At 41.8% G+C, this 23,452-nt stretch overlaps 1 protein-coding gene across 2 annotated transcripts in view; it reads left to right on the plus strand.

The window, feature by feature from the left end:
• The window catches only part of zgc:162928, a 193,158-nt gene that overhangs the window by 25,838 nt on the left and 143,868 nt on the right, over nucleotides 1-23,452 (plus strand). For both annotated transcript variants that reach the window (NM_001430954.1, XM_005162707.5), the window contains exons 2-4: nucleotides 8,669-8,813; nucleotides 13,702-13,833; nucleotides 22,937-23,065. In NM_001430954.1, coding sequence (NP_001417883.1) covers nucleotides 8,669-8,813; nucleotides 13,702-13,833; nucleotides 22,937-23,065 — 406 coding nt within the window. The remainder of the gene's footprint in view (nucleotides 1-8,668; nucleotides 8,814-13,701; nucleotides 13,834-22,936; nucleotides 23,066-23,452) is intronic.

Genomic DNA, 23,452 nt, shown 5'->3' on the forward strand with positions numbered 1-23,452 from the left:
AATTTTTTTATCAACATTTGGTACATACTTTCAGTATTACCTTTTCTTGAAATGACCCAATCTAATCCTGTTTATATGAAATAAGCCTGCTCCCAGGCAGGTTTAAGCTACCAGACCTTTTGATATGACAACAACTCTTGGATGAGTTTTGACAAAACGTTTAAATCGTCAAATAAAAAAATCCAGCTAATTGTATAATCCACGTACAAAGAACGGACCTCTGGAGTATGCTGTCTGTATGCAATATGGTGGTAGGAATTTTCATGTTGCAGTGCACCTATTGACACTGTTTGTTCCCCTTCGGTTGGGGAACTTCAGTGCCATGAATGGGAGGATTCGGATCAGAAGCCGCTTATCTGGAGAGTATTGAACGGGCCAATGAATGAAATTAATTGGCAGCGTAAGCTTGCGCAGGTGTGCGACATCTGCAATTATCTCAGCATATAAGCACACCTGAAGCCAGCAGACGCCATCCTTTTCGCTTCAGATCCTTTCTGAGTGAGTCGATGAGGGTTCCTCTTGCTGATCAGCACTTCAGAGCGAACGAGTGTGTCTCCCGGTCCAGAGTGGGTCTTCGCGGTGGCAGACGGTCGAGCTGGGTTACTCCCTTGCCTGCGGTTCTTTGGGTCCGGTCCTCCAGAGCGGTGCGTATAGTTGCAACTTTCCTAAAAGAGCAACACAGTCGTGCAGCACGTCCTTTTCAGGATGGCGCTCCGACTGTGCGTTTCTGGATGCGGGGGTTTCCTGTCACCGGATGATGGACACGATCACTGCATTGCATGTTTGGGGGTCCAGCATGTTAATGCGGTGCTCGCGGGCGGTTCATGTCGTCATTGCGATGCCATGACCGTTGCACAGCTAAGATCGCGGCTAACTTTCGCAAGAGAGCGAGCCACCCCAGTTGCCTCCTGCTCTAAAAAAGCAGCGGGCGCTCGGGCAGATCTGAGGGTTTCAGCGGGAGCTAATCCGCCGCCCACGGGCTCGCGGACCTCTCGCTCCTCACGGCGCTCCATCCAAGCTTCGGGTGGTGAGAGTGATCCGTCTAACCAGATGGTAGCTCTCACACTCGCTGACACCGGAGATCAGATGTCCTCCGCGGCATCGGAGGGTGGGCTTTCACTGTCCGACGAAGATCCGGACCCGCTCGCCCCCTCCGGGCAGGTGAGCGCTGTCAAATCGGATCCTGAAGCGGACATGTTAGCCGTGCTTTCCCGGGCTGCTTCGGCCGTGGGGTTGGAGATGGTTTATCCCCCAGCTCCGCGGCCGGACCGACTAGATGGGTGCTACGTAGAGGACCAGAAGGCGAAGCCTTCGAAGCCTCTCGTCCCCTTCTTCCCGGAAGTGCACAGTAGGCTCACGCAGTCCTGGAGGGCACCTTTCTCTGCCCGTGCTGCGAGTGCCTCCGCCCTCACCGCCCTTGACGGCGGAGCTGCCAGGGGGTATGAGGCGATCCCGTCAGTGGAGCGCGCTATCGCGGTCAATCTTTGTCCGCGTGGCGCCTCTACGTGGCGGGGTTTGCCCCGCCTCCCGTCCAAAGCCTGTAGGTTGTCTGCCTCCCTCGGAGCCAGAGCTTATAAGGCTGCGGGCCAGGCTGCTTCTGCTTTGCACGCGATGGCCACCTACCAGCGCTACCAAGCGCAGGCGCTGGCCGAGCTGCACGAGGGCGGGTCCAACCCAAGCTTATTACATGAGCTGCGCACCGCGACCGACTATGCTCTTCGGACTACTAAGTCCGCCGCGTGTGCGCTGGGGAGGACGATGTCCACACTTGTGGTTCAGGAACGCCACCTCTGGCTAAACCTGGCCGATATGCGCGACGTTGACAAAGTTCGCTTTCTTGACTCGCCCATATCCCAGGCTGGCCTGTTCGGCGACACCGTCGGTGAATTCACCCAGGAATTCAAGGCGGTGAAAGAGCAGTCGGATGCGATGGGCAATGTCATCTATCGGCGTGGCCGTAAGCCCGCTCCGCCCGCCGAGCCATCCACCTCCGCTGTTCCTCGCCGAGGGCGCCCGCCAGCGAGTGCTGCCCCGCCCCCGCCTGCGCCTCCGGCCAAGCGGGCGCGGCGTTCACCTCGAAAGCAGGCAGCCCCTCCTGCCCAGGGCGCCGTTAAGTCCGGTAAACGGACCGCGAAGCGTCCCTGAGACAGGCCATCCGGAGAAGAGGAAACTTGCTCTTTCCCCGCTGGAGGGCGGGGCCCTGATAACAACGGTACTTTTCAGTGCCACCAAAACATCAGTAAAAGAGCACTTTTTCCCTTCCCCGGATGTGACTGCACGAGTTCTGCCAGTCCGGGACGCGCTGCCTTCCGGCTCGCAGACTCTACGTGCTTCGCCAGTGGCTCACGAGCGCTGGGGGGACGGTCTCCCTTTCCTCAGCCCTCCAGCCCCCTCTCCGGAGTCAGGGTGCGGAGCCAGAGCGAATCGCTCTCCTCCAGCTCTTCCGCGGGACCCTCGTGCTTCCCGGATCAGCACACCCACTCCGCGCTGCCCCACCGCTGGTACGTCAGCGATTGTAGCGATGACTCCATTAGCGAGGGCTCTGCCTGCCTGGTTAGCGCGGGCCAGCCCCTCGCGGTGGCTCATACGCACAATCAGACTCGGTTACGCGATTCAGTTCGCGAAACGGCCCCCCAAGTTTACGGGCGTGTATTTCTCCAGGGTCAACCCCCTGTCCGCCCCTGTCTTGCGAGAGGAGATTGCTGCCCTCCTGGCGAAGGGTGCAATCGAGCCGGTTCCTCCAGCCGAGATGGAGAGTGGGTTTTACAGCCCATACTTCATCGTACCCAAAAAGAGCGGTGGGTCACGGCCAATCCTAGATCTGCGCGTTTTGAACCGCTGTCTGCACAAGCTGCCGTTCAGAATGCTCACGCAGAGGCGCATTCTCCAATGCGTTCGTCCTCGGGATTGGTTTGCAGCCATAGACCTGAAGGACGCGTATTTCCATGTCTCCATTCTTCCACGCCACCGCCAATTTCTGCGGTTTGCGTTCGAGGGTCGAGCGTGGCAGTACAAGGTCCTCCCCTTCGGGCTCTCTCTGTCTCCGCGGGTCTTCACCAAACTCGCGGAGGGTGCCCTAGCGCCCCTTCGGCTCGCGGGCATTCGCATACTCAATTATCTCGACGACTGGCTGATTTTAGCCCACTCGCGGGAGCAATTGATTATGCACAGGGACAAGGTGCTTCGGCATCTCCGCCTACTGGGGCTTCAGGTCAACCGAGAAAAGAGCAAACTCGCCCCCGTGCAGAGGATTTCTTTTCTCGGGATGGAGCTGGACTCGATCACCATGGTAGCGCACCTCTCCGAGGAACGCGCTCGCCTGTTGCTGAACTGTCTGAGGGAGCTCGACAGCAAACTAGTGGTCCCACTGAAGTTCTTTCAGAGGCTCCTGGGGTATATGGCATCCGCAGCCGCCGTCACGCCGCTCGGGTTGCTCCATATGAGACCACTTCAGCACTGGCTTCACGATCGGGTCCCCAGACGCGCATGGCACGCGGGCACACACCGGGTCTCGGTTACTGCGCTGTGTCGCCGCGCCCTCAGCCCTTGGAACGACCCCTCGTTCCTACAGGCCGGTGTGCCTCTAGGACAGGCGTCCAGCCATGTTGTTGTTTCAACAGACGCTTCCAACACGGGTTGGGGGGCCGTGTGTCGCGGGCATGCGGCTGCGGGCCTCTGGAAGGGTGCCCAGCTGCATTGGCATATCAATCGCCTAGAGCTGTTGGCAGTGTTCCTCGCTCTCCACCGCTTTTTACCGGTGCTGGAGCGGCAACACGTGCTGGTCAGGACGGACAGTATGGCGGCGGCGGCGTATATCAACCGCATGGGGGGTATGCGCTCTCGCCGCATGTCTCAGCTCGCCCGCCGTCTGCTCCTCTGGAGTCACCCGCGGCTGAAATCGCTGCGCGCCATTCACGTCCCAGGCACGCTCAATCGTGCAGCCGATGCGCTCTCACGACAGCTGTTACGCCCTGGAGAATGGAGACTCCACCCCGAGTCTGTTCAGCTGATATGGGCGCGATTCGGGGAGGCCCAGATCGATCTGTTTGCTTCCCCCGAGAACGCTCACTGCCAGTTGTTTTTTTCCCTGACCGAGGGCTCTCTCGGCACGGATGCACTGGCCCACAGCTGGCCTCGGGGCATGCGCAAGTATGCGTTTCCCCCAGTGAGCCTGCTCGCGCAGTTTCTGTGCAAGGTCAGGGAGGACGAGGAACAGGTTCTGCTAGTTGCGCCCCTTTGGCCCAACCGGACCTGGATATCAGAGCTCTCACTCCTCGCGACGGCCCTCCCCTGGCGGATCCCTTTGAGAGAGGACCTACTCTCTCAGGGACAGGGCACCATCTGGCACCCTCGCCCCGATCTTTGGAACCTCCACGTGTGGTCCCTAGACGCGAGGAAGACTTAGGTAACCTACCGACTGCGGTGGTTAATACCATCACTCAGGCTAGAGCCCCCTCCACGAGGCGCGCCTACGCCCTGAAGTGGAGTCTATTCACTGAATGGTGCGTCTCTCGCAGAGAAGACCCCCGAAATTGCCAGATTAGTGTTGTGCTCTCTTTCCTTCAAGAGAAGTTGGACAGCAGGCTGTCGCCCTCCACTCTCAAGGTTTACGTGGCCGCCATCTCCGCTTATCATAGCGCGGTAGCTGGCGGCACCGTGGGAAAGCATAACCTGGTCATCCAGTTCCTTAGGGGTGCTAGGCGAATTAATCCATCTCGCCCCCCTCTCATGCCCTCTTGGGATCTCGCCCTCGTTCTCACGAGTCTGCGATCCGATCCCTTTGAGCCACTCGAATCAGTATCTCTAAGATTTCTGTCCCTGAAGACAGCTCTGCTGGTTGCGTTGGCCTCCATCAAGAGGGTCGGGGACCTGGAGGCATTTTCGGTCAGTGACTCGTGCCTGGAATTCGGGCCGGATTACTCTCACGTTATCCTGAGACCCCGCCCCGGTTATGTGCCCAAGGTTCCTACCACCCCCTTTAGAGATCAGGTAGTGAACCTGCAAGCGCTGCCCCCGGAGGAGGCAGACCCAGCCCTTTCTTTACTTTGTCCAGTTCGCGCTCTGCGCATTTATGTGGACCGTACTCAGAATTTTAGATCATCTGAGCAGCTCTTTGTCTGTTATGGCGGTCGGCAGCAGGGAAGTGCCGTATCGAAACAAAGATTATCCCACTGGATTGTGGATGCCATTTCACTCGCTTATTCGAGTCGAGGTCAGCCGTGTCCCCCGGGAGTACGTGCACACTCCACTCGGAGCGTTGCATCCTCTTGGGCGCGTGCACGCGGCGCCTCTCTAACAGACATCTGTAGAGCTGCGGGCTGGGCGACACCCAACACATTTGCAAGGTTTTACAATCTGCGAGTGGAGCCGGTTTCCTCAAGGGTATTAGGTAACCCTTTGGTGATTGAGGAGACAACTCGGTAGGGTGTTGAAACACGCTTGCTGCGCCATTCTCCCTAACACGGAGGTACGTGCGCCTTTTTTATCTGTCAGTAAAGTTCCCCGTCAGGTGAGCCCTGCAGATTCCTCCGTGGCCCCCAGCACTGACTCAGCGGAGGAGTCACTTGCTGGCCCACTACGTTGTAGGTCTGCCCGCTGGTCAGCCCGCGTTTTGGGTAAAGGTGCCTGCTATGCGTGATCCCCACTAGGCGATCCCATATGCTTATTCCGCCACGGTTAAGTCCCCCCCCTGGGCGGACCCGTGTCTTCCCTCCCCGCTAACCACTCTTTTGCTATGCGTACTCCCCCTTTTTAGGGCTAGTCCATAGGTTAATTCTGCCATCTATCCCCCCCTTGGGTAACGGATGGCCTCCGCAGCGTCCTCCCTATCGGGATTGCACGCTTCCCAACGTACTGTCGTATTTCCTAGAATTATCTAGATGCTCACGACTTCCCAAAAAATATATCTAAATCCGTAAAACTTCTGTTGAAGTAGGATAAATTAGGGCCAGGGACACGTTGGAGGACCGCGCCCCCCATGATGTGGGTGCGTCACGCTTGCTTGACTATCTCCTCATCGGGGGTGTTGGTAAGGTGCAGTCATTATGGCGCTTTCCATATTCTCCCATTCATGGCACTGAAGTTCCCCAACCGAAGGGGAACGTTCGAGGTTACAGAAGTAACCCTTCGTTCCCCGAGGAGGGGAACGGAAGTGCCATATTCCGTCGCCATAATGACTGTCCCTTAGCTGTTTGAAAGTCTCTTCAGCTTAAAAGGATGGCGTCTGCTGGCTTCAGGTGTGCTTATATGCTGAGATAATTGCAGATGTCGCACACCTGCGCAAGCTTACGCTGCCAATTAATTTCATTCATTGGCCCGTTCAATACTCTCCAGATAAGCGGCTTCTGATCCGAATCCTCCCATTCATGGCACTTCCGTTCCCCTCCTCGGGGAACGAAGGGTTACTTCTGTAACCTCGAACGATCTGCAGTTTTTATGTAAAATGAATTATATAATGAATATTTTAATTTAAATCAAATCAATTTACATTAAACCAACATTCCTTGACATTCAAGTCTTTGGGCATTCTGTGGGTAACAATGTTCCACAACGACGATAAGATGTCCACATTTCCTTGTTTTTTTTCCCTCAGTCAAACAGCCTGTCATGTGATTCCCTGCTGAGATTCGAGTGTTTTTCCTCTCTATCCTGAAAATATTTGTTCGATCATTCATTCATTCATTCAGTCATTCATTCATTTTCTTTTTGTCCCTTCATTAATCTTGGGTCCCCACAGCGGAATGAACCACCAAATTATCCAACACATGTTTTTTTATGTAGCGGATTCCCTTCCAACTGCAACCCATCACAGGGAAAAAGGTGGTGCTCATTTAGTTTTATTTTATGAAATTTTAATGGTAGCTCACAGAAGAGGCTACACACCACTGACAGTGAAATTCAAAATATTTTCATTCGCCAGTGAAGAATATTCCTGTGAAGGAACTCACTGAAGAAAACACCACATCTCACACATTAAACATCAGAAGTGCACGATAGATCAAAGCATCTTAACAGTTATTTTAAAAGCCCTTAATATAAATCGGTCAGGTTTTATTATGCACTTTCCCTGCAGCATTTTACTTTGTGTCCTCAGTTATTTTTCAGATGCACTCATATTAAACTGTTGTAGATAAACAATGTTGCCTCATACCATTGGCATAATTTATCAATAATATAGAAATATAGTGTACAAAGCTAACCATCTGTGCAGCTATTTTGCACTGTAAAACTAATGTGTCATGAAAAGAAAAATGTGTAATGTTGATCATTTCTGAATGATACAGATAGTGTCTTTAATGGCCCGTTTCCATTGAGTGGTACGGTATGGTACATTTATCAGGCTTGTGTTTCCTCTGCCAAAAGGATAACAATGGTAACGTTTTGGTCAGCGTGGTGTATGACAAACTTTCAGTCGACGTCATTCTCCCTCGAGGAAATGTCAAAGTAAAGCTATACTTTATAACTGCAGATCAATGATGGTGCAAAATAGCCTACTGTAGCGTCAGATATTATATGAAATAAATAAATAAATGCAACATATAAGAAAACACACAGACCCTTACAGTCTCCAATATGTTACCAATTACAGAAAAAACTACACACTTCATACATTTAGTCCTTATTTTTTTTCAAAAACAAAACACAACATATAGCTCAGTCAGTGCAAACCTCTTATCTCTATCTGTAATCCTCACCAGCACATGTAACCTCTGGTTAAAAAGTAATTCTGTCATTCGAAGTTCATAATAGTCCAAAAGGTGATGATAATAGTCAAACATGGCAGTTTGTTCATGTTTTAGGTTGCTGAAAGAATCTTTTTCTCCTTTGTTTTTTCACCCTTCACTTTGTCTGTTTCTGAAAGGATCGGATGTTAGAAGCACTTCAATAATCATGCACAGGTTATTATCATCAGCATAAGAAGTCCGTTATTTCAAATATAGACATGTATGCAAGCTCTCCCTTGTGAAAGCGAAACCTCTCACACTTTAGACGACCTTGTAAACAACTACGGGGCACAAGGTAGATTCTGCTCTTCTTCTTGGCCTGCCCTTTGGTACCCTTTTGTTGTGCTAGCTACCATTTTGAAAGGGTACCCAAAAAGTTTGACGATTGGCTAATTAGTTAATTTGGCAGTGGAAATGACCATAAAAGTGCACTGAATCATACTGTACCATATCATACCACTCAGTGGAAACAGGCCATAAATGTTCCGTTAAATCCAAATTCTGACAACAGTTTTTATACCATTTATACCGTAGACCCTAAGTTTTCAGTAGCCCCTAGCCCCCTGAAAACTATTGGTTTAAAATATATATAATCATATTCCAATCAGTCATATCAAATTTAAAATTTTGATGATGCCTACCAGCATTTTTTAAACTGTATTCTTTTTAAACATCTCACTATTAGTTCTCTAGTCTCTCATCTTGCCAGTTGTCCTCCAGCAAAATCCTCCTGCCTGCCATAGCTCATCTAATGTTCAATATTAATGTGTGATTTTTTTTTTTTTTTTTCCCTGACCAATTACCTAATTAGTTTTTCGAATGCTGAAACCAGGCCAATGCTACTCATTCAGGTTGGCAGGCTGGCTTGACTTTAACACAAGTTCCCTGGCATTTGCTCATATGCCTGTACTCTAATGGTTCTTTGTTCTCTATGGCTCTGATAGGAGATGATGACCAAGCTGATAACTGAGACACCAGACCACCCCATTCCTTTCCTCATCGGCCATCTGCAAACCAAGCAGGAGAGTCCCGGCAGGATTCAGAGGACGCTGTCGGGATCTGCAGCACTGTGGGCCGAGAGCTCCTCAGGTTTCATTCAAGCTGCTTTATATTTGTTGGGGACAAAGTAGATCACTGTCAGTTTAGACGGATGTACATGTTGTAAATTTTGATGGTTGGATGATCATATGTCCATGCCCAAATCAGATGTACGACAAGATTTTATGACCTCGGGCCTCATGTACAAAGACTTGCATTGCATTTATACTAAAACATTGTGTATAGACAAAGCTTTAAATGTGCGTACGCATTAAAAAATTCAGATGTATGAAATACTGCATACACGGAATCCCATGCATAATCTCTTAGTACATTCGAATTAACGTAAAACTGAGCGCACTTGCACGAGCGCAAAACCCCTCCCTACCCCCTCCCCAATAAATATAGTAATGACTCTACTTTGGCAAAACCAAATGAATAAGCAATGGTAAAAGCAAGCAAAAAGAGAAACTTCACAGAATGTGAATTGGAGGTCCCTCTATCGGAGGTAGACCAGAGAAAAACTGTGCTAATTGCAAGTTTGTCCTCCAAAATTAATAACAAAAGAAAAAAAATAGAGTGGGAGAGTTTAGCTGACGCGGTTAACGCAGTGGGGTCTAAACATTGCACAGTGAGTGAATGAAAAAACAACTGGTGTGATATAAAGGTGCATGTTAAGAGGAGAAGAGCAGCGCACCGTCAAAGTGTGGACCAAACAGGTGGGGGAACGGGATGCTGAACTAACACCCTATGAGGAGAGAGCTGCCTCAATTGTCGGCGACACTTTACTGTCTAGAATAGTATCCGTGTCTGTGGGAGACACAGGTGTATAAGAAGAACACTTTATTAGGGCGGTATAGCAGCACCCCTCAAGTTAATTTCATCGTTAGTGAATCTAAACGTGAGTGTGAAATCTGGTGTACGAAAAGTTTTTGTGCGTACGCAGAGTTGATACTTGAGACCCCTAGTGAATTCCAAAGCAGTCAGATAAAAATCTAAGCCAAAAACATTTTTGCTTTTAGAACAACCCTCTCCTCCTCTCTCCTCTCTCCTCTCTCTTTCTTTATCTCATAACAATTTATGTTCTTTTTGTGAGAAAAAGAAACAATCTGTTGTTAGCCATGTTTTATCCACCTATTTGTATGCTCATCTTGGAATATTACATTAAAATGCTTAATCGAAATGCAAAGATGTACATCCATTTTGAAATTACACAAAATAATGTATGCACAGATATGACTTAGATAAAATTTTTATCCTTTTAGAAAAAAAAGGCATTTTACATTTTAGATATTCCAGCGGGACATGAGAATATTGAGATATTTCAGTTCTGTGCATAAATCTGGTTCACATCTTTTGATGGAAAAAATAATTGTTTGTTTAATGGTTTATGCATTTGTTTTTAATTTGCTTTACTTGCGTTGTTGCTTGGCAAATATTATGATTTTTAACTGTTGAGATTTTCATCCATAGATATTTATATGACAAAAAATAAATAAATAAATAAAGATAAAGACAAAATGGTAAAGAGCCCATATTATACATGAAAAAGGGTCATATTTTAGTTATGTGGATCTCCAACAACATACTGATATGCATGCAAGATCAAAAAACACTTTCATGGTCTTATAATCTGCATTTATTTTTACCTAATTATCCCAGCGACTCCCATATGAATCTTTCAGCGATTCATTTGTTCCCAAACCCCTCCTTAGTGCGAAGCTAATCTACGCTGATTGGACCGATGACAGCCTGTTGTGATTGGTCGACAACTTTCAGCGCGAGACAAATGCCCAGCAGGAGACAAATGCCCAGCTCGGTTTGTCAAGCCCCCGGGTCCCCAACATTGGTATAGGATCCGATCACAGCTGACGCCTGAAACACACTTCATAGTAAAACTTACTCAACAGTGTTATTCAGACACCTTTCCACCAAAAGCATATTAACTGAATGTGTGTCAGTCAAGAATGGAGCAATATGCTGATGTAGTCAAACAGTATCATTCAGTATTAATCCACACAGCAGCAAAAGCTGAAGTATCATGAACCTTGACCGCTGCACTTGTGTAGGAACAGTTGACGGTGGCCATAGCCATGACAATCGGCAGTGGAACGCCAGCTCACAGCATTTAAATTCGTACACAAAGCAGCACGCGTCACGTTTCAACGTGGCATTAGACGCGATATGAGAATAAAAAGATTTAACCTGACACAGTACAAGTGGTTACAAGTAACAAAACACAATTAAATACATCATTTGCAAGCTAGAGAAAACAAGGAGACAGCCCTTCACTTACATTTATGAAATGTGTCAGGGGCCAGGTCCTATTTCATTAATTACCTTTCATTTTGGAGCTTTTCTCTCTTCTCAGCTGTGACTTCGATCATTTCTATTTGCAGTTATTGCTGTGGCACCTCTTGCATGAAGTGTTATATGTTCTCAGGGCTTACCTCTACTGTGATTTGCCCAAAGATCACATCTCTAGCCAGGGAGTTGTAGCACTTACCAGCGCTCCTACTCAACTGCAGCAGGCTGCCTTTGTGCCAAATAAACTGGCCCTATTTTGCACGCACCCCTGGTGTATTGTCTGTCCATTCTTACAAGTCTCATGCATCAGTCTTTTCTGATCCTTCCTTGTAAGAAACGAATGAATCGCCCACTGTAAGCATGTAGACTGCTGAATCACTTCTTTTCCCTCACACTTCCAATAATATCCAGGTAAGCACAGCATCTTCATAACTCATGACTTCAGGATCTGTTTGTCTTTGCTGCTGTGTTAGTGGGCGGGGCCGCAGGTTTAAATTTTCCTGGGTTTGCGCGTACAACAATTATGTTTCATAGTCACGTCACTCCGAAACGGCTAAAGACTCGTTATGAAGACGATTCATTCTAACCACTATGAGTTGACTTTTTTTTTTAAGATGAATTTTTTTAAGAAAAACTGTCCACTTTCAGATTTAAGCCTTAGCTGGATATTTCACTTCACTTAGAGCTATTACACACTACATGGAAGGTCATTTTCAAAAACCCACAAAAGGTGCTCTTTAATATCTCAAATCTCTTCCCTCTCACACCTCAACAGCACCAGAGCTTTTTTGTCATGTTTAAAAATTATTATGTACTAAGTTCCTTTCACATATAAGCCACAACCATATGAGCATCACTAATTTCAATATGGATTCTCTCAGTGGTGTGGAAAAGAAAGTGTATGAACTCATAGGAAAGCAAACATTGCACCATGTACACCTGCCTGTAGGGATGCATAATATGATCAGAACTTTCAATGAATTGGAGGATAATCGAATAAAATGTAAATATTGGTCTGATATGGAAAATATACCAATATGCCATGCAAATAAGATTACAAGGTTACAAGGGCATTTTTTGCTAATTCTGTGCAGAATTTTGTAAATAATGCAGATTTATGCGAAAAGATTTTGGGAGTATCGTAACAAATCTTAATATATGAAATAAAAAAATAATATTAACTTTTATTTAATGTTTACAATGCAAATCCAATTAGATCCACTTATTTTTAAACAAAGCAAGTCACTCATAAAATATCTACTAAAAGAGAAAATGTTACTTTAAAAGCTGTATTGTAAATAAAATAAATTAACATTTTCATCCGTGACACGATGGCTCAGTGAGTAGCACTGTCACCTCACAGCAAGGTCACTGGTTCAAGCCCTGGCTTGGTCAGTTGGCAGTTCTGTGTGGAGTTTGCATGTTCTCCCAGTGTTCACATGGGTTTCCTACAGGTGCTCCCTCACAGTCCAAACACATGTGTAATGTAATGTAATGAAATGAAATGTGTTATAGTGCATTTATTGTGTATGACCATACCACCAAAGCGCTTTACAATCATGAGGGGAGGTCTCTCCACACCACCACTTGTATAGTTTCCCTTTCACTTTTTTTACTGGGGCATTAGGACTCACACAGACCACAGATTGAGCGCCCCCTGCTGGCCTCTCTAACGCCACTTCCAATAGCAACCTAGTTTTCCCATGTGGTCTCCCATGCAGGTACTGAACAGGCTCAGCCCTGCTTAGCTTCAGTGAGTAACCGCTCTTGGGCTGCAGGGTGACATGGCTGTGGCATCTGCTGTAGGTGAATTGGATAAACTAAATTGGCTGTAGTGTATGAGTGTGAATGCAAGAGTGTATGTGTGTTTCCCAGTACTGGGTTGCGGCTGGAAGGGCATTCTCTGCGTAAAACATATGCTGGATAAGTTGGCGGTTCATTCCACTGTGGCGACCCCTGATTAATAAAGAGACTAAGCCAAAAAGTAAGTAAGTATGTAAATAATGTGAATTTATTTATTTATTCAATTAGCGTTTCACAATCATGAGGGGGGTCTCTCCACACCACCACCAGTGTGCAGCATCCACTTGGATGATGCAACTGCAACTATAGGACAATGACGCCAGTGCGCTCACCACACACCAGTTAATTAATTTAAACACTGAATAAGTATAAATGTACACACATTTACACAAGTAAATAAATACACTCAATGATAGGCTAAAAATCTGTGGAAATCTGCAGATTTCTGCGCACCGGATTCTGTGAGGGCCTAGTTATGAGCCTTCAATAATTGTGTGTCTTCCAGCAGGGCTAGTTATAAGAAAAGGTCAGGACCATTAATAATCAATAAGGACCATTATTTACTTGTATAGTGATTTAGATTCACTGTTTTAGATTGGCGACTTGAAACTATGAAAGTCTCTGTATGATGCAGAAATCCTACCTGACACTTATAAAAAAAAATAATAATAATAAAAAATCAGACTTTTCAATTTTCAAAAAACACACACAAACAAACAACAGCAAAAAGATATCTGTATTGGTATCAACATTAGCTATCTGCCAAAATCTGCTTATGAAATATCTGCAGAAATCCTATTTATCTACTGACAGTTTTTTTCTTCTCTAGAATACAAAGGCACAAGACGGGACTCTAGAGGTTATGAAAAACCCTGGCAGATCCATCCCAAGAAGCCCAAGAAATCAAAGAGTGACCTGGCCGTGTCCAACATTTCCCCACCGTCTCCGGAGTCTAAATCACGTGAGTCCTACTGCAATAAAGAAGCTAGTGTCACTACATCAGTTTTATGTGATTCGCCTAGCTGTTAATCTGAGATCAGTCGTGCATCTTCAGAGTTCGAAAATAGACGAGACTGTCTGTATATTAGTGAACAATGATGACTTCTATCTTTAGATTGTGCCATTATGGAGGCTATCAGCATGAGCTCTGACTGATATGTATTGCTGGGAGTGTTTAATAATTTAACGTGCTGCTCTGTTACTGACAGCGGTTCTATTTCTGCCGGAGTGGAGCGAAGCTGTTGGCCAGTTTTGGGGGAAATGGCAAGAAGGGAGAAATTAAATGTGTATAACCCCATTTTAAACTGGATGTGTGCCTGTTCCCATTTCTAGCTGACTTATTTAGATGATTTTCAACAACCCAGGCTCATTGGAAAAAAAGTGTCTCAGCCTACATTTTTGCAAACCATCAAATACATTGCTCTGAGTACATTTCATGCATGTTTTAAAAGTCACAAGTCGGATCATCAGGATTTTCTCTCTATCAGAGTGCACTCCAGCACCACTCAAACACAACAAATAGGCTATAGTATTGATGATGTGGTGTACAACCAACAAACAAACTTTCATTCCTTTTGGAAAATTACAGTTATTAATAGTTTTTTATAAAATATAATTTTTTAAAATAGCCTACATAATCTACAAATCAAACAAATCTAAAGATTTTCTTGATTTTTGCATAATGATAACTCCACACCAAACTGAGGCTTTCATTTTATAGCTTATAAAACATGTATGCAAATTAATGCAATATCATAAATAAACAACACATTTTTTTATGTTTTATTTATACATTTTGAAACATTACAAAAATTTACAAAGACATAATCATGTAACAATAAGCAAATATACTGAAGAGTATTTTGAGCAAATAGTAATAATAAAAATAAATAAACAATAATAGATAAAAATAAGATAATAAAAATAAATAGATAAATAAAATAAAAAACAACAACACTAGTGCAATCTTATATACATAAAAAACAAGTCTACAATGTGTTGACCAGAAGTAGTTTCCCATAAAAGCTGGGCATTAGGGGGTGGGGACTCAATCAGAAGGAGCAGGGTTAAGCTGAAGAGTTTGGACATATTTGCGAAGGGGTTCCCATAAATGAATAAAAATAGTGCTAGTTCGGTGAAGAGAGTACCTAATTTTTTCTAATTTCATAAAATAAAGAACATTTCTTATCCAACAAGAGTGAGAAGGAGGGTGAGAGCTCTTCCAGTTCAGAAGAATTAATCGCCTAGCCAGAAGAGTTAAAAAAGCTACAAAGTCTACAAAATGAGAGGGTAAAGTGTGGTCGGGCGGAAGAACCCCAAATAAACCAATAATTGGACATGGTGGGATATCAACAGTGGTAATAGCTAATAGCGAGAAAAATATTTTTCTCCAAAAGGAAAGCAGGGAAGGACAGGACCAAAACATATGAAATAAAGTAGCTGTACCAGAATGACACCTGTCGCACTCAGGGTCTATAGACGGATTGATGTGAGCTAGCCTGCTTTTGGACCAATGAGCTCTATACACTACCTTGCATTATATAAGCCTGTGATGTGCACAGATTGAGGAGGAGTTAACCCTGTTCAAGACCGCTTTCCTTGTCTCCTCTGTAATCTCAATTCCCATGTCTTGAGACCAGGTGGTCCGTAAGTTATCAAAAGAAAATTGAAGATTAACAATTACATTAAATAATTTAGAAATTGAACCTTTAGCACAGGGATCTATGCCCAGTATTGTGTCTAGATCTGAAGTTGGCGGTGCATTTGGAAAGTTAACAATTTTTTTGCGCACAAAATCTCGAGTTTGTAAGTATCTGAAAAAATTGGCTTTAGGGACATTAAATTGAGAGGCCAACTGACCAAAAGAGGCAAAAACACAGTCAATGTAAAGATCACCAAACGTAGCCAATCCAAGATCTCTCCATGAGGCATAAGCACTGTCCAAGATAGAAGGGTAAAACAGAGGATTGGAGTGTATTGGGGATAATAAAGAGATATTATGAAAACCAAAATGGCGCAAAAATTGGATCCAAATTTTGAGACTGTTTTTTACAATTATATTATTTGAATATTTAATTGGGGTCATGTCTGCTAGCAATTTCAACACAACAACAAAATTTTTATATGCTATAGTAGCTTGTAGTTTACAATCAACAGTCAACAATTGAGTCTGTCATTGCCTGCAGCGCACGCACATGAATCACAAGTAAGAGAGGGAATGAAAGCACAAGCTCTAAGGTAAAATCAGATGCTCAAGACATAATAAAAATAATGTCTTCTATTAAAAATGTAGACAGAGGTTTGTGATGTAAGAATAACAGCGGAGCATTAATTAAATGCACATTTTCTGTTAAGTGATCGATTTGAGCCTGCTATTTTTATTTGACAGAAAAAAAGGATATGATAGGGAAAAAAACAGTCTATATGTGTCATGTTTACCAGCGAACAACCACCAGATGTCGCTGGTAAACACACACACACTTAGAACTACACTTTTCCTGGACTACAACTTCATACATGCTCTTCGCCCACACACCTGCTTTCTTATTTAGCTTGATTTACATTCACACCTGAGGACTTTCAGAGACTGATTAACACACACTATTTAAGCCACACATTCACTCCTTCAGTATGCCGAGTCTTGTTTATCTGTAAGGTGACATTACAACGCGTTATCCTGGTCTTGTTTTCCCGTGTTTTGTTCTTAGCCCTGTTTATCCTTGTCATCCTGTTTAGCCGCCTGCCTTACGACCTATTGCCTGTTTACTGACTACGATTCTGGATTGTCTACATATATCTGTTTGCTCCCGTATTGACCACTGCTTGCCTGACTGTGAATAAAACCTGCATATTGGATCCTACCTTCTGTTGTTGGTGTCACTCCCCGGCGTTACAATATGCTAGTTCTTAAAAAGAATTCAGTCAGTGTTTTTCGATTTGTAAACTAAATTTGTTATTTAAGTGAAAAATATCTAGGGCAGGATTTATTTTATTCTTTTTATTTTGTTTGTTCTTTTTTCAATGCTGTTGGAAGCACTGCAGGTTAGTGAAGATATGCGGTTGTTATGTTCTGTTGGAAAAATGTTTGCGTGTTAGAAAATAAATCAGTATTTTAAAATGTAATATTTAATGTGTCAGATACAAAATAAATGTAGATAATTATTATTATTTTTTATTATTAAAAAAATAATTTAATATTAATGACCAGTTAATGGTTAATATTGGTTAATGAGCAGCCGTTGTTGGTTGGCAACATTATTTGAAATGAGCATCTCTAACGGTGACCACATAGCTTAACCTTGATTTTACATTGCTTTTATAAAATGTGCTTAATATACTGCTCCTAACTTTCATTTTATCTAGAAGCTGCAGTAAAATCTATTTTTTTGTGGTTTCACAAAAATGTTTGCTGAAGCACGTTTCCAGTGAGCCCGTGTTGGTTTCCACATACAGTACATTATGTGAGTTCACAAATTTTTGTTTACTGCAGTGTGGAAAAGTTATTTGTGAATGTGAAAAGTCTGCACAGTTTGAGCGATTAAGCAAATGATAAATAAAGTTATTGTCTAAACCTAAACATATGATCAGAAAAGGGAAGTTATGCTGTTTCAAGAGGGCGACTACATGTATTATTGCAAATACATAAAACATAATAATGACACTGTCATTTATAATATAGAATTATTTATTACAAATACTACAAGTAATACATTTAAATAAAAAAATTTATTGGATTTCCATGGTATGTTTATAAATTAACATTGCATACATTATTGCATTATGTTTGATTTTTATGTTGTTCAAACAGCTTAATGTAACAAAAAGCTTACATGGATACCTACTGTTGGTTGTGGAAAGCCTCAAGACTGATTTTTAAATGAAGGAATAGATTGCGAACTGCAGAAATGATTCATAAGCAGCTTTGTTTTGCATTGGTATCGATCTGTATGGCTTTGCAATAAAATTAAAGCCTGTTCACACCAGAATGATAACTAATAAAGTAATTATAACAATACCAGTGGCGGTATCAATGCATAATAACACTGTTTATTATAAGCTCACCCTGCAGTTTTGTTGCTTGACGTTGTAAGATCCACCCAGCTGGCCCAATGGAGGTGTCCGCTGGTGGATAAAGGTTCACTGCCTGCTCTGTCTTTCCAGCGCACAATGTCGATTTACTTCAAATTTTACCCATATCTGACTCCAATTTGAATATGAGGTGGTTTAGAATATTAATATCTTTATCTTTCATTTTATCTGACTCCAATCATAAAACATTAAGAAGACTATATGAATATAAAATTTAGATAAATGTTTAAACCTTTTGTCTTCACTTGTAACTATTACATTTGTTCATTCGGGTGCTCATGTCGCTCAGAGGAATCGCCATGGCCAATGGCATCCCTCACGATCATACTCTTGTCAGTCTTGATTATTAAACAGAGGTAATTGACTAATACTTTTAGATGGCCACTCCTATGCTTGCTCATTCTAAAGTATTTTTGATTAGTCCCCTTTTGATTTACACCCTTGCGTAAAGACAATATCATTTCTAATCAGAGGTCAAGGCCATTATTATAAATGCAACCGACTACTGTTCTCTATAATAATTTTGGTTTAGCCAAGCCCATGGTTTCCCATATACACTTAATTTAGAATAATTTTACTTTCAAACAAGGGTCGGGTACCCTATCTAGGTTAGTCATGCAACTCCTGGATGGTATTAACCCCCTTTTCCACCTAAGTACACTTGAATTAATATCAAGATTCAGTCGGATCCCTAAAATACAATTAGTTACCAATGCTCCATCTCAACTGGATTTTAGTCCGTCTACTGAACTGACATAGGAAGTGCGGAAACATGGATACAATGTAATCTACTAGAATGAATAATTACAGAGTAAACAAAATATGTTCAAACATAACAATTTAATAGACAGTTAAATATGTAGTATGCCAATTATTCAGTCAATTTATAAACAATCAATATAAGACATAAAATTCTCAAAGATAGATCCGAGATACATACCTGACTTTAAAATATACATTGTATTGAGCATGAAGCTCTACACTACGGGCTAATATGTTTACAGAATCATCCCAAACAATTTGAAACTGTCCCTTAAGTAGTCAAATCAAGAATCTCCTCGAGGGGGGGTGTTTGTCAATAACAAAAGGCATTTACATTTAGTGGCTTGTTAGATCTGATGAGTTTCTTCCTATTGCCTATGGGGATCAAATGGTCATTTGAATAGAAGTCCCCAGGTAAAGGCGCTCCCTTAGCAGTGGTTCAAAAGATACCTAAAGGTAATATATCTATTATTTTTAATATGTCTATTTCTGAGGGAATGAGACCATTGTACCAGTCGCACTGAGACATTTAAAATAATATGAAACACGATGCAAAAAGTCACTTCCATTGACACAGAACATTCACACTTTGAGATGACCATTCTCTGAGTTAAGAAGACCTTTCTGTGAGGGGGAAGAGTATGAGGGAGTGCGGGAGAGAGCTTTTTCCGCGTTCTAGCTCCATGGGGTGTAAATGTAGATGTTTGCATTGTCCATATGGATGCATAAAAATATATGTGTCATCTCAAATCCTACAATGTCTAAATTGCAGTTGTAGTTATAATCATATGTTCCCTGTAATAGGACACACATACACAGAAGTCGAGTGCAGGTAATGCTTAACTTCAAGAAGTTTTAGTTTCTCTTAATGAAAAGAAAGACATCTACTGCATGCCTTCTGTAATCTAATAGTTGAAGCTCCATATTAACTCTGTTGTACTAAATGAATGATCCATACTCAAATGTAATACTTAAAATAAATCATTATTAATAATTTAGTGAACATTTGTGTTCTTTTATTGGAAAATATTACATTCTAAAGTCTCATAAAAACATTTGCAATTTAGTATTGTGAGATAAAGAGCAACTGGTTGTAAATGTAAATGCACTTCTCATTGTCAAGTTCGGATATTCAGAAGTGCACATAAGATTTGAGAGCTGTGGTAAATGTTGCTTCTTTTTGTGAATTATTCATTTAACCTCTTTCAAGTGTCAAAATAATGTAGGCTTTTGGTTTCCAGGCAGTGATATTTCACATAATGAGTCCAGAGGTTACTCTGAAGCACATGCAAAATAAACACAGTGTCATTTACACATGGATACAAGCTACAATATGTATAGCAGCTCTTTTTTTCATGCTCATGCATAAGACAGAAAAGCAGAACACATTCTCGCTGTGCAGAAAATTGTGCAGAGACGATTGGATATGCTGTAGATGTGACATGCATCTGATTTATTTTCATGATTTTATGCTAATCGAGTTCAAGCATAGTCCTTAAGGCACCTGGATACTTGCTTCAGATTAGTCCTAATAATCTCCCAAATCATCATCAAATTCACTAATTGGTCGTTCTGGGTGCCTGATGTCCAGAATTAATACTGCGGTGCTTTGGCATAGCAGCTAATGAACTGTTTGTTATTTTACCTGAGATAATCAGTGTTATCACACTGTCATGGAATTGAAAGCTATTTAAAAAAAAAAAAAAAAAACAAAAAAAAAAACATTTAATTTCTGTTTTTGGAAAGGCCACTCAAAACACATTGCATTTATCTACTGTGATTTTTAATTCACATTGACCATATTTAGAGCAATTAGAAAGGTTTAGGGAATGTGTTTAGGAGGTGAATGGGAAAACACCCTGAACAGAAGGCATTTGCAAAACATGCACTGCACTGAAAGCAAATGCCTCTGAGTCACAGCAGTAGCAAACACATTTAGCTTGACGTTGTGAATATTCTAAATTATGCAGTGTTACACTTTTTGCTGCAAGTGCTCTTAGTCAGACTCACTTACTGTAGATATTGCATATGTCTGACAATCTGTGCATGTTTTTTTTTTTTTTTTTTTTTTTTTTGACACGGTGGCAGTAAAAAAAATTGTAGAATTTACAATTCTTGTTTTTTCCTCAACAGTTGTCAAGAGGCTTAGGATGATAAAGAAAGTAAAATTTTCTTTAAAGTTTTGCTCAAGAAAATAAAAGTTTGATTACATTTGAATGCATTTAAAATGCTTTAATTTCATGCAAAACTAGGTCCTGAGAGAATAGTTTGAGCCTAGCAATATGTAGATATTGTTTAGAAATTTACATTTTTTTGTATCATTTGAGACACAATAAGATTAATTGTGATTTATTAGGAAGAAATAAATATTGCAATGACATTTCATAATTTGCACCTATTTCTGACGCACTAACAGCTTCTTTGTTAGATACATTTGCAGTTTGGGAAGGACATGTAGCTTGTTTAATTGAACATCTTTGTTTTTATTTGCACACAGGCAGTTCAGATCTGAGGCCTGTTGCACAAATTGGTTTGGTTTTTAAACAGTTAAGTTCAGGCTTAGTTTAAGCAAACAATTGAGTTTTGAGGCTTAATAAGGAGGGCTGGTTTTGTTGCAATTGTAACTTAAAACATGGTAACTTAGTACAAAATAATAGAAATGACAGAATCTATCATTTCGTTTTAGATTTTCATTCTAAAGACATTATTCTTTATGCTGTATTATCGTTTTGTTTTCTGTAAATTTCATCTTCATAAAGTCAGAACCATTCGTTGTTATTGTAATATTTGAATGTTCTCATTCATTCTCATCATCTCTTTTAAAAAGCTTCTAAATTATTTAAAACTCTCAAATTCATTAGTCTATTTAAGTATATAATTATATATTAACCCTCCTATTATCCTTGGGGTCAATTTGACCCCATTCAATGTTAAACATATGTACATATGTAATTTATATTGTTTTTATTTTATCAGATTGAATGATTTTTCCTAATTTGATAGGAAAAACTTGGTCAATATAAAATTGGCATGATATTATTTTTTTCAATGCCTTGTACACATTTAGCTGTATAAACATAAGAAATATAAAAAATGTGATATTTAGAGCCCTAAAACATGCTATAATTTTATAATATGCATTAAAATTGTATTTGTTAACTATAATGAAAATTATACTTGTCTCTAAGGACATTCCATGTTTTCCCCTGTATCATATGCTTTGACAAAGAAGTAAGGCAGGGCAGACGAGATTGTGACAAACTTGCACCAATACAGGAGATATGGCACAAGTGAGTCCCATACACTGTAAATGAAGGTCTGTTTCCATTTCGTAGCAGCTATCCCTTCAGACAATACATGCCCAGCAAACCATTATTGTTTTTCTTGGTGTCAAACTGACCCTATACATAATTGTTTTTAAGTCTTTACAAAATTGTTATTTTTCTCATATGTTATAAATCACAAAATATATACCAACAAAAATTACAAAACTAATAAAACAACAAATATATTTACTTTCCAATTTTATGTAAAACAGTGAGTTTTCATGCTGATTTATAAATTTGTCTATAGTAATGCTATAGGGATTTGTATGTATAAGGGGCAGGGAGTGAGGGTTGGGAGTATGTGATATTGTTGCCCGTATTTTCTTTATGAAATGTTTAAAGTCGTTTATATACTATTTATGGATTTATATGTATGTATGTATGCATATGATATGATGCACAGGGACTAGAAGTGGCTTCATTGCATCAAATTTACATGGTTTTACCTCAGCAGGTTGGTGATGTAGCTGAAGTTACTGTGGTGACGAAACCCAATTAAAACCAAACCACCTTCTTGAGCCCAAAATATACACTAACTGCAAACTTATATATTAGTTTATGTTTTCAGTGTTTTGGATCATTGCATAAAAACTCAGCATAAGCTGTGAGGTTGAGATGATTGTGTATTGAAAACGCATCATATGCATATTTATATTTATGTGTATGTGTATGTATATGTGTATATGTGTATGTGTGTGTGTGTGTATATATATATATATGTATACATCTCTCAATTAACAAAGAGAAGCTTACTCCCAGTTTTTTTTTTTTTTTTTTTGTCTAAATACTAATAATCTAATCTATGTAATTGTGCTTTTAATGTTTGAACAGTGCAAGAGCAGCATTTGATCTTTTTTTCTAAGGTATTTTGTTTGTCTTCTGCTGCAGTGCCTCGTTCAATACTGCGTCCTACTTGGGACTGGAGGACCAAACCAGAGAGTCGAGACTTTGATGAGCTCAATCACATACTGCTGGAGAGCAAGAAGCTTGGCAAAGCTCTAGAGAACCTGTCTCGCAGTAAGTAAACCCAGATATGCATAATACAATACAACAGTTCAAAAGAATAACTTTTAAGGTGCAGTATGAAGGTATTGAAGTATTTGAACTTGGTTCTGCATTCCAAATTCAAAACATTAGAGTTTTTTTTCACTATTTTTTTAGTTTTTTTAGTTTATCTACTTACAAAGTCCAACATGTTAATAACAAATAGGCAATGGCGCGACACAACTGACTCTTAAAGGGAATGTGAGATGGGACTCTGATTGATTTAATGCATGTTATGCTTAAAGAACACCCATAACTCATTGAGAGAATTTGCAACACAATGGTCTCTACGCTTTTTGTAACTCCTTTGTTATTTCGTGCTTCACTTTGACATTGGTCCCTTTCTAAAAGAATCTGATA

The sequence above is a fragment of the Danio rerio genome, chromosome 24 (assembly GCF_049306965.1).
Source record: "Danio rerio strain Tuebingen ecotype United States chromosome 24, GRCz12tu, whole genome shotgun sequence".
In the NCBI taxonomy this organism is placed as follows: Eukaryota; Metazoa; Chordata; class Actinopteri; order Cypriniformes; family Danionidae; genus Danio; species Danio rerio.